Source organism: Watersipora subatra, chromosome 1 (genome assembly GCF_963576615.1).
Source record: "Watersipora subatra chromosome 1, tzWatSuba1.1, whole genome shotgun sequence".
NCBI lineage: Eukaryota > Metazoa > Bryozoa > Gymnolaemata > Cheilostomatida > Watersiporidae > Watersipora > Watersipora subatra.
Window position 1 is genome coordinate 25956974 of NC_088708.1, and position 17858 is coordinate 25974831.

Below are 17858 nucleotides of genomic sequence, written 5' to 3' on the forward strand. Positions count from 1 at the left end.
TTAGACACAATGAAGAATTTTTATAAGTTTTATAGCTCTCTTGTTGGACACATTTAAGTCTGTCTCATGAAAGATAAGTTCCTTCTCAACATATTTAACTTATGTTAGGCTAGTTGGATTTTACGAATATCTTTAAGTTGGTGGGGTTTCCCATGACTAAAGCAATTCATCACACATGCAGTATCTCAAGTCATTGGCTGTATTTAGTGAAATCGCTTTTGAATCTGCCTAAACTTTCACTCTGCCTAAACTTTGCCAGTAGGTTCTCAACATATTGAACAGTATGCATGAGCAGGAAGTTATATGCAGTATTGCGGCGAGTCATGTAAATGTATTTTTAACAGAAGAAAAAATACTGTTTGTTGGATTAGTTGGCTAGTCTACTAGAATAATCTAGATGGAACCGTGCTCATCTACATCTTTTACTTCACGCTTTAATTCTAGAAGTTTGAGTACTCAGTGCTTATTCACGGAATTGACAACGCATTGTCCACTCTGTTTTTAGTATTAGCTTAGTTGAGTGTTTTTTTTTATATACTTATGTTCTAAGTGGTATTGGCAGTTTTCAATAACCTTTTTTGAAACAGATTTTCTTGTTTTTTCAAGTTCACATCATGCGTGCAGTTGCAGCATAGGGTGGCGTTGTGGAGACAAACATTGTACATGTATTTGGTGAAATGCTAAAACATGGCTTGTCTTATTGCAGAATTAGGAAAGCGTTTTAAAAAGAATGGATGAAGAAGTTTTGCTAGAGGTGATTTATTTAGCTCTCTATCTACTCTTGCACAATTCATTTCTCGATTGCAATGAGCTGCTTTTGTTTTTTATGCTCGGTGTAATTGTATATTTTAGTCCTCCCCATTATATGAACACTTGAAGGATCTGGATGAAAATGAGTTTGATATCTCTGCCGTGGGCGTCACTAGAGATGCCTACACATCGTCTGCTACTATGGTGGATAAGGAACAGTCTCATGTGACTGATGGGCAACAGAAATTATCATTTTTTGGAATACAACAGGTGTGTATAGCTAGGAAGCCAGAGTTTGCACTCATTATTTATGTCAGTCTGATAAACATGTAGGTAGCAAGACCAAACTTACAAAAACTGTGTGTTCGCCTGTGTGCTTCATCAGCTCGTTTCTAAAACTGACGCTCAAATTTAGACCTAGAAAATGTGAAACCAGTGATATGAATGCAAGCATGTGTTAATGTCCCCAAGAGCAGTGCTCATGTTACCGAAGCCGCTGTCAAAAAATGTTTCCTCTGGAAATAAAGATCTGCGTCAGTATGAAGTAGTGGCTTTCTAAAACAAAATGTTAAGTAATATGACAAAATATTGGTTGGATATATAATCATCTACACCCAAATCACCCTTGGCGATGTCCTTAGATAAAACGGGAAACCTTTAGAAATGGTTAGGTAAAGATTATAGAGAACCAAATTATTAGTTAGGTGAACATGTGATCAAAAGTTTAGTTTTATAACGGAAATAAGTGTTAGATATTCTGTTAGTACAATGATCTTTCTTACGTCTGCTACTTATTGTAAATATGCCTCATGGTTTGTCATCCGATTTATTTTCTTACGAAGCCTCTACTTACCAATCTTAGATTACTAGTGACTTTAGGATATCTCTAGTATAATAAGTATTGTGTTTGGAATGCTAGTTTACTTCTATGTTGTTACAGGCTCAACACTGCGTGAGATCAGAGTTATGTCAGGATTTGTTAAACTGTCCAAGTATGTCAAAAGAATACTTTGCCGTTTTACATTCTTTTCTCGAGTGCTATCACTCTAATATTGAGGATATCTCGAGTACTGCATCCAGCCTATCTAGGTATGAGTAATAAATACATCACTCTATCTGCCCAATTATGTCTGCCCTAATTTAAAGATTTTCTTTGTAAAAATTGTACACCCTTTAAAAATTTGCAACTCATCAATTAGTTGCACATATGAAATGTTTTAATTGTCAAAAAATTCTACTGCTTTACTCAAAGATATTGCAATCGTACTGTTCAGATCTGCGTTGGAGTGATATCGTAACCTGATAATACAAACTCAATAATATGCAAAGTTGACAAACATTCCCTCAGTTTAGAATACAGCTCTGTGCACTATTCGTGCAGATTTGATGTTTTATGACATGGTAAACATGAGCAGGATGCAATGCAACTATTATTTGCGTTTATGGCCATGATCCACCTAGCTAGCATATTAGGAACATGCATGACTTATGCCTATGTACTGTACATGTAGCCCAAATTCTGGTAGATTAGGTCGAAAGTTTGACACCAAATTTCAAGCATAAAAATCCATTCTCGACATGAATGGCGGTAACGTTTTCATGACGTGAATTTTAATAAAATTCAACTTCAAAAAACCATCGCAAATCAAAATTACATGATATGACATACAGGGATTTATTTATAAAATAGTAAAATACTAGTAATCATTCTTAACATGACATAGATTAAACACAAAGTCTATTCTTTACCATATAAAACGTCATCGCTAGGATTCTCTCCTGGAAAAGCGTGTTCTTTTTTAATTTAATGTTTTTTTGTAGTATTTACCTACAAGCCCACACTTTGATAATTCATTCAACACATCCACTATCGTCCATCCTTTTTCTTGTACATGCATAATGGTTCCTGACAAAAATCTGTTTTGCGGTATGACTTTTCGGTTAGAAAGCGTTCTATTATCAGGGGTGGCAGTTTCGTTCTATTGATGAGGCCGGCCACTACGATGGTGAGGTATTGTTTTTCCTGCCTTGGGGGGTCTTCACTAAAACTGTCGTCTTTCACTCTTTTGTTAATTGTTGTATGTATTGCTCACAGCTAAAAAAACATGGGTATTTTTTGCTGATGGCATTTTGAATGCCATTTCTTCAGCTATACATCATCCACATTTGATGCCGACTGAACGAGTAGCGATCAAACGATTTGAGCCAGAGAAGCTTTCAAGACCAGGATTTTTAAACCAAGCGTACGACCTCAACTTATATGGCGGGTCGACTTGTACGCCGGAATTTAAGCTATGTATTTGTTAAGCTTGTGGCTAAACAGGTTTTGTGAAGAGAAAACTCTAAAAATTGACTTGCGGTAATGAGCGCGCTTCATATTGAATTATAACTACTGGAAAACTTCAGTCAGACTAGTTTTAATGTCAGTTTTTATATGGAGAGCTCAAGATTATTTTAAGTATTTAATTATAAAAATGTAATCATACAAAACATCTACTGAATTATCTATAATTGATGGTTGTAAACGCATTACTTCATCTATATTTACGACATTAGTGCCGAATTCCATTGACTGTTAAGCTGCCATTCATTAACTTTTACCTCTGTGGAAGGTTTGAGCCAAATAAGAAGTTGCCCATTATTGACAGGTTGATGATACATGGTGCGTTGGCTTGTACATGCGTGTATCTAAGCTCTCGCTTACTAAAGCTAGCAGCTCTAACTAGCTGGTGCTGCCATCTAGCAATCCCCTTCTGTCGTTTTGCTGTACAGAATATCTTTACAAGAACTCTTCAACAAAACCGGTCTCGGATCTCTGAAATTTTAACAACATTCTCACAAGCGCTATCAGTATTGGCGGGAGTGGAAAAGTTCCTGCAAGAACTCCGACTGATTTCACTCAGCTCAGGAAGGTGTGTGGGTTATTGCTAAGTGCTGGTCATGCCTGACTCTCTGGAACTCCTTTTAGCATGTATGTTAGTCAATTATTACGAATGACAGTCATGAGGATGGTGTGACAACGTATTGCGATTTATTCTCATTGCTATACTTTTATTAATCTTTAAAAAAATATTCTGTTTTCAATTCGTAAATTTTTTAAGGGATAATTGTTTGCATGTGTGGTGCGGAACCGGTGTCATGGTTTAGCATGTGTGGTGTGGAACCGGTGTCATGGTTTAGCATGTTGGTTGCAGCGAGGGATACTGTGCATCTTTTTCTAGCAAACATTTCTGAAGATAAGGAATAGGCTGCAAACTTATCAAATATTGCTAGCTTATATTGCTGGCTGGTATAATATCGTTAGTGTATATTACTTACTAGTATAATATCGTTAGTGTATATTACTTACTAGTATAATATCGTTAGTGTATATTACTTACTAGTATAATATCGTTAGTGTATATTACTTACTAATATAATATCGTTAGTGTATATTACTTAGTAATATAATATCGTTAGTGTATATTACTTACTAGTATAATATAGTTAGTGTATATTACTTACTAATATAATATCGTTTGTGTATATTACTTACTAATATAATATAGTTAGTGTATATTACTTACTAGTATAATATAGTTAGTGTATATTACTTACTAATATAATATCGTTAGTGTATATTACTTACTAGTATAATATAGTTAGTGTATATTACTTACTAATATAATATCGTTTGTGTATATTACTTACTAATATAATATCGTTAGTGTATATTACTTACTAATATAATATCGTTAGTGTATATTACTTACTAGTATAATATCATTAGTGTATATTACTTACTAGTATAATATAGTTAGTGTATATTACTTACTAATATAATATAGTTAGTGTATATTACTTACTAGTATAATATCATTAGTGTATATTACTTACTAGTATAATATCGTTAGTGTATATTACTTACTAATATAATATCGTTGGTTTATATTACTTACTAGTATAATAATGTTAGTGTATATTGCTTGCTAGTATAATATCGTTAGTGTATATTACTTACTAGTATAATATTGTTAGTTTATATATTTACTACTATAATATTGTTAGTTTACGTCGCTTACAGGTATAATATAGTCATTTTACATTTTCTATTGATACGACTTGCTCAGCAGTTTCAATCTTTGTTGATAATAATAACAATCACAAACAATCATGCAGAAGTGGTGGCTCACCATCAGCTAACGGCACGGAGAATATGATGGGAATGCTTACAGATTCAGCCCAATGTTATGTTGAAGATTGCATCGCAAATCTGAAACCAGAGGTTAAACTTTTACGTGAGCGTATTGACTGTTTTCTTCTGTCCAATCTTCAGCTGTTCTCAGAGCCCATACCTTCTGATCAAGACTCTGTTAGTAATTCCTTCAAGGTTAGTTTGATGACCTGCTTGTCTCTTTGATTAGTCATGTCTTTGCTGTGGAAGCACTCAATATGAAGCAACAATAACAAGCAACAATAATTAACGAGTTTTTACTAGCTTTTATTCTTCTATTTGCGAACAGTTTTAATTAATGATCATTCTTTACATCAGCGCCATCTTTGAAGTTGCTTGTGAATTAATCACTGGAGTATGATGACTAAGCCTGTAGAATCATGCTAAAAGCTTATATGGTCAAGTGTTCCCTATATTTTTTGTTTCTGTTTGTCAATAACGTAATGCGTATTAGTAAATTGTATGTACTGTACGGTACAGGAAAACATTGCAATGGTTAATGGGCTTATTAACAATTTTAGTAGGAATTGTCATATCGGTTTATGGGCAATTACTCCCATAAACTTGTATACATTCATGCCATTCAGTTGTAATAATAATGTATAGTAATAATAATTGTTTCAATAATACAGTGAAACTGGGTTGTGCGAACAAACACACCATCCCATGTTTATTAGTTTTTCATCAAGATGCGTAATGTGATACATATACTGTATTCAGTTTATGACAGAATGACTGAGCAATTACATTTGTTACTTTCCATTTTTAATGTCTTGCTGTTTGATATTTTATAGAGAAATCGTAAACTTCTTCGTTTACTCATATCTCAGTGGATATTCTGTTTGGCCGTATTTGTACGGGGTAGCATCTCTACAGACACTCTTGTGGTACAGCTCTCTAGTCTCAATGGCTTGACTTCACCTCATCAGTTGGAAAAAGATCTAAAATTCTATAAGGCTGTGCTCGATGGAGATGAGTCAGAACAAGTAAAAGTCCCAAAGAAGTTTCCATCTAAACAAGATCAGGCAATTCATAGCTTATATCTGCATTCAAGAGAACTGCTAAGGCTGTCAAAGCTAGCTGATGGAGGAAATGGTTTTAGAACTGAAGATCTCTTCAGTCAAATATCCTCTGAGCTAAGAGATTGCTCTGTCTGCTTTAATATAGCCAGCAAGGCAAACAAGTTACCCGATAAATTAGGGTGAGGTGACTCACTTATCAAAATGCCCAATCACTGGTGTCATCTTTGTCACACTCTGTTCACCAGATCTTACAACTGTCATTTGTTATTTTAGCGACTAGCAATGAATAATCACCGTATATGATGGGTTTTTGTTTTGATCTATCATATCTGTCTAGGTCTTCATTTATCACATCAACTGTTTTAGTGAGGAAGGTTTGTCTGTGAAGCCCTTCACAACTCCTCAAATATGTCAGCCACCATCTGCACAACCAGACACTGTCATAGACCAAGTGTTTGTGACAGAGGAAGGAGCGGTAGAAGAAGAACCACCAGCGAGTGATGGTTATGATATGGAAGCTCAACTTCACAAGGAATACCAAGTAGCTCTCATGCGTGAACTAAATGGTGAATAACCTTTACACTTTCTGTGTCCTTGAACCAGTAGCTTGCTGAATATATTATAGCTTATGCAAAAAACTTTATTTGACGTTCTGTTTGTACATAACTGCTTACTCTGATTGCTTATGAGATATTTCAGTAGTCACAGGTTATTGGTAGTGTCACATGATGCCTTTCAATATAGGGTGAGAAGTTTCAAGATGATTAACAGTTAAACCTCAACTGATCTCCACCATAACCTATTGCAAAATAGCTAATATTTGACACCACATTCGACATAATTTCCATCATATGAGGTTTCAAGTTTTTTTAAGTTGATTTTAATACTATAAAACTGTCCTTTCTACCTTTTTTATAACTTTTTCAGCATGGACCTCAAGACTAGTGTAAGTGGTAGTAGTGGTAGTGAACAAAGGAAAATTTCCTTAAAATTAAACCAAGACAATATGAAAAATCTCAGCAAACATCTTTGGATTAACTCACTAAAAATATCCCAAGCAGTATCCCATTTTTTAATGCAATATATATTTACATAAATTATATATCACTACTTTTTGAGCCATGAAATGAATTAGTGAAATACTGCTTAATTTTATAAGAATATTCCCTCTGACATATAGTTTTGACATACAGGAATAATGGAAAGGGTTAACTTCATTTGCTGAGGTTTGACTGTGGTAGTATAATATATTAGAAATGACGTTTACAGTTTAAAATTTTGATTTCAGCATAGTTATATTATGTTGCTAAAGTTTGTGAAACACTTTGTCTGGCTTTTAGCACATAAAGTATTTTTGAAGGTGTAATACATGAGCTGGCAAGGGAGAGAGTGAAACGAGAGAGCCAGCTGTTAGACTCGAAAGGCCTGTCAGTGGACACGATAGCGAAAATTACACAAGAGCTTGTCCAGAACAGGGATATTAAAACAATGGTGAAGACAAGAATGCCTGAGGAGAACATAAATCAACCATTACCTAGCCTTACAGGTTAGGTGTCAGCCACAGTATTATATCTCTGCTTAACTAGTTTCATACCATGCAATTATACTAGTTTACAAACATCTTATGATCAGTTCAAAATATCCATGTGACTTTAAAAAGATTAATGTAAAAAAATTATAATTGATTAATATTTACAAATCTAGGGAAAGTTGTTGAAGCAGAGCATATGCTTAGCTATTATTTATTGAACCACATGATCCCACAAAGTACGCTGGAGGTAATAGTCAAGTAGGGTTGTGCATTTCACTCCAAAAGTTTATTTTTATTATGTGACATACAGTAGATTCTCCTATTATGTAAGCCATCTTTTAAATAAATTCCACATAACATAAAGAATTTATGTAAGGTTTTTGCTTTGTATCACTTAAGAATTTCTATATAACATAAAGTGTCAAGTTGGTGCGAATTTTCTCATTCGATTTGAATGAGAGTCCCATAGTTATCCCATAACCTTAAAAATATTGGTTTTTCTCTTGCCAGACTTGAAAGAAAAAATGGTGTGTAGGGGTATTTCTCTTATATATAGGCCTACTAGCATATACTCTGGCAGTCTATAATGTCCCATGAGAGATCATCAGGCATGCCAATAATGAGCAGAGAACAAGTGGCAGCACAATTATTCAGAAATACGTAAAGGCTGTTGATTGGTGCACGACTTCACGACGAAAGTCACGACTTGAAAGCGAGTCTCGTTAAAAGCAATATTTTATTTTAACCAGTAACCATGGCTTCGGAACAACGGACAGACAGACACTGCTCTTGTTATAGTAAAGATTTTTTTATTTTCAAGATACAATTTTTTTGGATGTAGCATAGACCTTGCTGTCTGAAAAAGAAGTGAAACAATAGATATAAATTTATATTGAAGGTGTACACTCCATTAACTTGAGGTAAAATTGCCCAAATTTGGACCCTGAACCAAGTGAAAGTGATAAGAAAAAAGAGAAAAGTTGTTGATACAAACCAATAATATTACAGTTACGGTACAGTCATTAAATTATAAAGGTATGTTTAGTTTTTTCCTTTTTGAAAGGTCAAAGGAGTGGGGAAGATTTTGGTATGGGTTAAGCTATTTACATGTATTTCACAGTTTGTATTTTAAAGTATGCGATGCACCCTTCACACCCTTACGCATCGCAGGTTTTTTGTTGCCCGCTAGCTGCATTTTTTATCATGTGAGCATGTTAAAAAGCATTCTAGTAGCCTAGGAGACTTGTTAATGACCAACTGGATTCAGGAAAACAATCGTTGCCAGACTAGGTTCGCAAGCGGTTTTCAGCCAAGGAATATGTCACACAACTGTCATAATGGTACATGTCATCACAGCAATTTCTTGTTCGTCATTTCTTGTTAAAATGATGAACAAGTACACCTGTTAAAATTGTTTTTAAGTTAAGCAACATGATATACAAATATTTAATTGTAGGCAGTATTTTTTAACATCACCTTACCTAAAGCTATAAACAGCAGTTGATCCAATGTATGTACATGTAAAAGGTTAATAAATTCATATTGTGGGTTTCACTATCAGCGGTCAGTGCTGGCCCCAATTAACTGCGCTAAGTAAGGGATCACTGTGTTTACCAGCAGTTTTTGTGAAATATATGATTTGTGTTTTCACAACGAAGGTACAGCCAGTATTGCCTCAAATCATGGCTAATCAAGCGTTCAGTCTTTGATTATGTGGTGATGCTGCGAGTCTTTGATTATGTGGTGGTACTGCGAGTCTTTGATTATGTGGTGGTACTGCGAGTCTTTGATTGTGTGGTGGTACTGCAAGTTTTGATTATGTGGTGGTACTGCGAGTCTTTGATTATGTGGTGGTACTGTGAGTCTTTGATTATGTGGTGGTGCTGCGAGTCTTTGATTGTGTGGTGGTACTGCAAGTTTTGATTATGTGGTGGTACTGCGAGTCTTTGATTATGTGGTGGTACTGCGAGTCTTTGATTATGTGGTGGTGCTGCGAGTCTTTGATTATGTGGTGGTACTGCGAGTCTTTGATTATGTGGTGGTACTGCGAGTCTTTGATTATGTGGTGGTACTGTGATATAAAACTACTAGTAGTAATGAAATAATTCTATTATGCACATACATGTTACATAGTTACAACATCACTGCAGCTATTATTTGCCACACATAAACTACTCCATTTCTTTGAATTTAGCTGGTACAGTTTAGGGAGTGTTGTGATAATCAGCAAATGATTCGTTACAGAAAGACCCCAGCAACCAAAGAAAAAATACGGTCATCTAGATGTGGAAACGAGCACATTGAACATCACATCTGAGATGAAGCATCTAGCCGAGATGGTTGCTCAAAGATTTACACAGCAGCAAGAACTTGAAGAGACGTTTGGCTCTGACTCTGAGAGCGACAGCTGATCAGCTCACATTTTATTACACAAAATCACAAAATTTGTCAACACACTCTGTGCCCTAAATAAAATCTGCCTACATAACATAAATAACTTCTGCTAAAGTCATTTTCATGTGCGAGTAAGATCCTGACTATTGGTAAAGCAATTTTGGGTAACTCCACCAATGTCAATCATCCCCTGCTGTTGATGAAACGAGCGAATTACTACATAGCAACATATCAACATTTTGCAGCCTCAGCTTTTAGAGTCTGTTCCTTTACTGTCACTGGACTCTATTGTTTTTTCTTCATCGTTGTTCTCAGGATAAAGGTCAGGGTACTGTGACATACACTCAGACATTTTTTGGAATAGTTCCACACATTCGCTACCTAAAACAGTAAAGAAAAGCAGAAACGGCTGAACTGATGTCAGATGGTTGAGTATGCCTAAGAAGTAGATGAACAGCATAAACAAATTAACAGCGTAGTAATACAATATTATTCGCAAAAGTGATTAAATGATTAATGATTGCAAATGATACAATTTTGTGTTAAATTGGAATCGATTGAGTCTGAAAAACTGGATCCTGGTCAAAGATCATATACCCTGACATAGTAGTGATCCATAAAAAGATCTCAATGATTTTATGGATTCAATGTCAATAATAGAATTTCAATTGGCAATTCGCAGCTATTGAGCTTGTGATCACCAGCCAAATTTTATCACCCACACATAAGAAGCCATGTTGGGTATCAAGTGCGCTACCTAGCACACATTCATAAAACTGCACTGGTTGTGCAGTTATTATCTAGTTCAATATATGGTTAGTTATACTACTGGCAATAATGGAATTGAGGAAAGTCATCTTATGGTGTTTTGCCAAGTTGATGGGAAGTTTTTGTGTAGCGCATGAAAAGTCATACCTTTCATCTCCTCTTTGCTGTAATGAAAACAAGAAAATGCTTCACGGAATTCCTGACCACATGGGCCGGTTGCCATACCTCCCAAGCATGGGCAACCCCAATTAATCTCTCCATTCTCCTTTATAAGACCTAAAAACATGTACAACATTTCATGAAGGCAAACGCATTCGCTAGTCTAATGTAAATCACAAATGAGTGGTCCCACACCGAGAAGCGATCTCTCTGTGGCATGGTATAAACTATTACCTTCCTCTTCCTCTGGTTCCACTTGTGCTAACTTGCTATCTATCGGTTGTCTATAGTCATCTTCAGTCATAAATATCACTTTGTCTTTTCCTAAAACAAATCCGTTACCGGTATAAGTTACTCTGGTTCTGGTGAAGCTAGCAGCCATGGTCCCCATAAAACCAAAAACAATCATTGCTTTTCTTGGTATTGCAGCCATTCTAAACTGGTATGCACATCATTAGCGAAATCTCGGGTTTTACTAGGTATTTACGAAATTTTACTAGATCTACGAAAGTTAACTATGTAATTTAAAATTCATCTCTGTGCTTGAAGTTACGCTATGGAAAACTGACAAAAACAAAACAATCAAAGCTCAAATCTTGTTGCTTGGTCGAGTGCCACCACAGAAACAGCAATGATTTAGCATCACCTTTTGCATGTAGAGCACTGCTACTTGTTTTGTCGCTTCAACTTGACAAAATTTTTTAAAATCAGCTATTGAGCATGACCGATTTTCAACTGTATTTATGACCTAATGGGTAATTACCATGACTAAAAGGTTTCTCAAGGCAAGCAAAAGCCCGAAGCTAGCTACAAACAGGCCTGCAGGGGGTCATTGCTGAAATCAGATTTATTTTTAAAGCACTTGATAGTGTGTGTTCAGTATGTTAAGTTTCGGGACAAAGAAAATGAGTGCATCAGACGTTAATTGATTTTATCACAATGTAAGTAACAGGTGATGAAGAAGTCCCTGCACCTGGAAGTTACCTCAAGACATTAATAGGAACAAAAGTTGTGACTATATATTTACCTTCTTGCTCACAATGGGACATGATGCTGTTGGAGGGCCAAGAATATAAATGAATGGAAACCTGCAATTGACAAACATGAGAAAGATGACACAGGAGTGGAGATTACCTAACATCTTAGGTGAACAATCACAAGACATCAGCAGATTCGAAGAGTTCTTGTAGAAACAACCAGTCACATTGTTGGTTTCATTCATAAAACTAAGTTTGCGTGAATGATAAACTCTTGAAACATAAAAAACACTGGTTACTGTACTTTTATGTGAGTACTCACGAGCATTTTAGCTGCATACCTGATTTTTGATTAGGGTTTTCTTGTGACGGTGAGGTCAGATTTTCAAATCAAGACTACTCCTAAAAATATGAGATCGTCTGGTGATTGGCATGCCTAGAGTTACATTTACATGTTTGAATACTGACTTAAGAGCACTGGATGAAGATTCTAGTGCAAGTGGTAATCGAGCCATCTTAAAAATTATTCAAACCGCCATTTCCTACTAAAAATGTTTCAAAATGAAATACTGACATACATAGAATATCGGCAAACCTATAATTGCATACAACTTTTTTGGGAAATGATGTTAAATTTCGGTGAATAGTTAACTTTACACCTGATGCATTTTCTGACATACAATGTTCAAAGTCTGCTTTATGAATCACTAAACCCTATATTACGGATGGTTTGTTTAAAGAAATGGAACAATTAAAATAAATTATTCTTAACATTTCTTATGTTATTTTGCTTTGTAATTATCTGTAGTGTTTCTTTAAAAAGCTATCTTTTTTTTTTAGTTGTAAAATGAATGAAACCACATTCGGTGTATTCCCATGGGTATATTTGATCAACAAATAATACATACATAGCATATGGAACCGGTCCTGGAATGATATGGAATAAAATACCCATCGTATTAATTATGTTTCTCATCACACATTTTTTGGCAAACACAGCTTTTAAACAGCTATCAATGAAATTTGTACATCACCTCTTGAAATTTCACTACTTGGTCTGGCTCAACGAGAATTAGTTAAAAGGTGTAGAGCATCTAAATACATACATGTACATATATAAATCTCAGTGTTTATTTGTCTGTCGTTTGTGTGCCCAGTTATAGGAATAAAGTTATAGGGATGAAAAATCTGCTTCACACTGGAATTGAACTCGAAACCTCCAGTTCTGCAGACAGGCATGCTATTTATTACATTACGCGGCCAACTGGCCATACGATGGAATAATTGTACATATCATAGTTACTACACCTGTCAATATTTAATGCTGATTGGTTAAAATGGCACACATTAGCTAGCATGCTTACGCGAGAGCATGACGCAATCTTTTTTCCTAATGCTGGCTTTAGAGGGTCGGACACGGCTCTTATAATAGTAAAAATTTAAACTAGCCTTACTCAAATTCATTGGGTAATGAAACTTAGCCAAGTAAACATAGATTTTCTATGCAAAAACTTTGTTATTACCCATGCTATGCTGGACATTCATCTAGTTGAGTATAAACATAAAAAATGGCTATAAAACGTTGTCTCCTCTCTCCCGTTAACCAAAGTAGGTGGTAATGTCTACTCAAGTTTAGGTCTCCTACTAGAGACTTGGAAGTTTGGTTATTGGCCTCAAATCCTGTTTCCAATAGCAGGCTTTTCTGCAACACACTGGTGTTGATTGTTGCCCGTATATGAGCAAAACTCATTTAGCGTGCAGGTGTTGTTGCACCCAATGCTCCAATGACTACCAGAATTACAGTTGTTCTTACATGTCAGCACTTTTCAATTTCTTTTTTGAGTGATAGATACTTTTCAATTTTTTCCTGTTTTTGCTGGCTATATTGCGGTCATTGAGTACTGATATATCTATTATAGTAGCCTTCTTTCTCTCGTTGTCCACCACTACAATATCTGATTAGTTTGCCAAGACATGCTTGTCAATCCGGATGTAGTGTAGAAGTCCCAGGCAGTCAAATATGCATGTAGGTGGTGTTCAAATAAAGTTGGCGCTCAACTAGAGGTCTTACAATATTTATGAAACTGTGGATTCAGTGTGAGGTCAAAACAATGTTGTCTAATACTGCATAGAGTACCTGAACTTTCTCTCTCTCGACCAACTGGAGTTACCTTCACACCAACTGGCATCAAAAATAGGACTTCCCACCCTGTTACTTTAAAACCGGGATGTGTCAAAGTTTGACAGCTGGACAACATTAGTGACAAAAAAGCTCATGCCACAGATGCAACTATACCCAATGGACATCGGGAAATTACAGATTAGAAAATGCCTTCATACTAAAAATTTTTACACACATACTAATTCAGAACAAGTCTTGAAAAAAACGGCAATTTTCAATTTACCCAGGTTGCATCTTGTCCATTAATATGTCCCAAAGATACTGTAATTATAAAACCAGCAAGACTCGATTTTGAGTTAGGGTTGGAAAAAACCACGGTTTTTATGAAAAAACCAGGTTTTTTTTTGGTTTAAACCGGTTTTTATGGTTTTTATAATTTTACCAAGGTTTTTGCAATTTTAAGTCTAATTAACATCACTTACTATAGCTGCATGATTGAGTATTGAACATACATATGTGGGATCATCGGTTAAAGATGGTACTGTGGGAGTTGTTATGGGGAAAAAGAGAGAAAACATATGGAAATTTCAGAATGAGTCTTAAATCAAATATGATCGATGAAATACAGAAATACTGATGAAATACTTCTTATCACATAAAGTGAATATTTTACATACAGCTATGTATAAGTAGGAACTTTAATCCCAGTGATTAGTCACGTGGTAGTGTAGAGCAGAGCATAATGCAGATGCATTGCTAGTGTTTGGAACAGTGGCAGATGACTCAAATTCTATCACTTGAATATTAGCATCACTGTCTAAATTGGTGTTTTCAGCTTGACATTTTGCTGCATGAGCTTTAGGCCTATCTGTGTGACCTCGCGTTACAACAGCACACCTATTACGTTTTGCTTTAAAACTAGAGCTGCACAACGATTATAAAAATTAATCGTGATTAATAACCGGTCTGGGCCAATTAATCTTCGATTAATCTTAGAATTAATCTAGCAAAAACCTGCATATTTTAAAACAAATAATACAGCTGTGTGTAAATTAATTATATTTGAAACATTTATTGTTAACAGGAGTACATGTTATGTACAATGTATATAAGTTACAATGTAAATTTTTTTATGTGCATGAAAATTGTTGATGAAAGTCTACAATTAAGCCAGCCAAGAGTTGAGGCAACACAGTTTATTTACATTATCCGAATGAAGAGATGCTCTCTTCCTACATGCAATATTGCCAGCTTTGAAGAATAGCCGCTCACAGGGGACAGTAGTTGCAGTGGTACATAGGTATTTTCTCGCCAACCTAAGCCTAGGATATGCAGATGATCGGTCTTTCCACCAGACTAGTGGGTCAACATCATCATCAGCTGTGGTACCTTACTTGTAGTTTTGTAGCTCTTTATGCATTGAAGTGCTTGTAACTTCATTCTCACTGTCTTCGCCTTCACTGGAGCTGTAATGGTATCGACTTCTTTTTATAGGACGCTCATCAAAGCTAGTTGAAGACTGACTGGTATCTCTTTCCTTAACCTTGTTAAGTATGAAATTCCACACAGTTTGTCGATCTTCCTTTGGTAAAACTTCAATGTCTTAAATCTCGGGTCCAGGGCAGAGGCAGCTTTAACATGCATATTAGATTCAAGAACATCAAGCCTTTGTCTCAGATCACTAGTGCAGGCTTGCTTGAACTTTGATATATATCCAGGATCATCATCATCCACACACATCAACTTCAAGAGATGATTGAGCTCTGGTAGTGCGATTGATGTGGATACATCTCACCACAAAGTCTCTGAGTAGCTGCTTCCAAAGGTGCCAATAGATCTCGGACTTTCCTCAGCTTCTCCATTTCATTACCTGGTATAAATACAAGAAGCTAATAAACCTGAAAAAGCACTTCCTTCTTGTGGATAGGGACTCAAATAAAACATTTACCTGTTGGTGATGAAATGTTCTTATGACCTTCACCACATAAAACAGCTTGAATGCAATCAATATTTCGTAGAGCACTGTTAATCATGGTTATTGTAGAAGCCCACCGAGTAAGTACATCTTGTTTCTGTAACAAACAAAATGTGGATTTAAGCTTACATTGTTGAATAATATACCAGTTAAAGCTGGGCATACTAATTTATTATGAACACTAACCAGTGACTCCTTTGGAAGGTCCTGTTTGACTTGCTCAGCGTGTAAAGAAGCAGTGTTTATTGAAGAGTGCTTGAAATGACCAACAAGTTTTTGAGCTTTAGCCAACACTCCATCTATTTCTGCAGCTTTAATTCCCTTGTTGATAGAGAGTCGAAGAGAATGAGCAACACAAGGAATGTGAATCCACTCAAATTTGGCTGCAGCACAAAGCATGTTTTTAGCAGAGTCAGTCCCTAAGCTTACTACTTTGTTGCTAATGCACCACTCATCAACAATAGATTGGATTTGTTTTGAGACATTGTCAGCTGTATGGCGTCCATCTAATTTCTTCACAGCCAGAGTTAGTGTTTGCATCTTCCAATCATTGTTTATATAATGAGCGGTTACCCCAGCAAAGCTTTCATTAGCACAGCTTGTCCACTAATCAGTTGTCAGTGCGATGAACTCGACATTTTGTAATTCGGCTTTGATGCGCTCTTCTTTCTCTTCGTATATGCCTTCAACCTTTATACTAATAGTGGTTCGACTCGGTGGTTTGTATTGTGGGTTAGCTACAGCTCTGTAGCAAATTGATAAGTCCATTATCTTCAACAATGTTCATGGGCCTGGAATTCATAGCAACCCATCTTGCAATAGCATTGGTGATCTTGTTTGACCTGTCTTAGGTAACAGGTCTAGTAAATGACTTGAGGGTTAGTTGCTGTTGCTTATCGTTTACGGCAGCTGGTAATGATTTCTGAGCAGTAGGATGAAAATTAATTAAATGATATCTTAGTGATGATGTGCTGTGGTGGTAGGCAAATTCTTTGTGGATATATTGCACTTCACTTTCTTGTTTATGCTTCCAACAACGTATGAAAATGCGCCACCGAGTATGGAAGACATAAGTCTGCTTTTATGTTCCAATAAAGTGTCAATCTTATACTATTAATATTCCGAAGCTGAAATACGATTGTGATTTTTTGAAAAATTAAAATCCTTGTAAAATTGGTCTCAAAAAGTTTAAAATATAAACAAAAAATAGACTGTAAGATATTAAATAATACCGAAATCGCTTTTGTTGCTATTACCTAGAAACATTTTCAAACAACATGGCGGCTTACGGCTAGATCGACTCGGTGCTTGTGTCATTGTAGTGTATAAACAAGTTTTATGTTAGTGACTCCCTTAGTTTTTTCATAGTTGAGTGCAAAATAATTGTGGTTGTATTTAATTGGTAAAAAAGTGCTGCTTGTCGTAATATTTATTTGTTAGTAAATTTAATGCTAGTAACCTGCCACGTTAGTATTACTAACGTATGGTACTAAACAGTACAACGGAAAGGAACCACATCAAGATCATCACCTCGGTTGCATTTTAATTGAAGATTAATTGGCTCAACCCAGTTAATCGTTTGCTTATATTGACCGCGCTAATCGTTTAATTAACGCGATCATTGTACAGCTCTACTTAGAACCTTTGCCTTAAAACCTTTGCCTTTCAAAACTTTTCAAAACACAACAAACTTGAAAAACTGAATTGTAACAATCCAACTACTTTGGCTTGTGCCCAATAAATGAAATATTAGTTTGCAAACTCAAAGCCTTTGCCCAAAAGGATTTTATTGTTTTAATTTCTAATTATAAGTAATCCTTTCTCACTGGCCAGACTTGAGAAAGTATTCATTCATTATTAGAGACGATGATTGGATTAGTATATTTCACATGGTTTTTATATTTCATCAGTAAAGAGATCATCATGACACTTGATAAAACCAATTGA

General features: G+C 35.6%; 2 protein-coding genes across 3 annotated transcripts in view; one reads left to right on the plus strand and one right to left on the minus strand.

Annotated features, from left to right (window-relative positions):
- LOC137398857 (uncharacterized) overlaps positions 1-9927 on the plus strand; it is a 37853-nt gene extending 27926 nt beyond the window's left edge. Inside the window, exons 2-10 of one of the 2 annotated variants that reach the window (XM_068085032.1) lie at positions 707-754; positions 853-1020; positions 1691-1839; positions 3399-3662; positions 4909-5119; positions 5758-6164; positions 6352-6551; positions 7346-7531; positions 9761-9927. In XM_068085032.1, coding sequence (XP_067941133.1) covers positions 731-754; positions 853-1020; positions 1691-1839; positions 3399-3662; positions 4909-5119; positions 5758-6164; positions 6352-6551; positions 7346-7531; positions 9761-9927 — 1776 coding nt within the window. In that variant the 5' untranslated portion in view covers positions 707-730. Of the gene's footprint in view, positions 1-706; positions 755-852; positions 1021-1690; positions 1840-3398; positions 3663-4908; positions 5120-5757; positions 6165-6351; positions 6552-7345; positions 7532-9760 lie in introns of those variants that run through there. The other variant, XM_068085039.1, reaches the window with a different exon arrangement.
- Positions 9925-12226, minus strand: LOC137398872 (mitochondrial intermembrane space import and assembly protein 40-B-like). Its single transcript, XM_068085046.1, has 5 exons — positions 12156-12226; positions 11865-11925; positions 11072-11161; positions 10826-10954; positions 9925-10291 (listed from the first exon to the last, which is right to left on the minus strand). Exons 2-5 carry the CDS (start codon positions 11884-11886, stop codon positions 10158-10160), a joined length of 375 nt encoding a protein of 124 aa, XP_067941147.1. The 5' UTR covers positions 11887-11925; positions 12156-12226; the 3' UTR covers positions 9925-10157.
- Positions 12227-17858: the final 5632 nt, after the last annotated feature.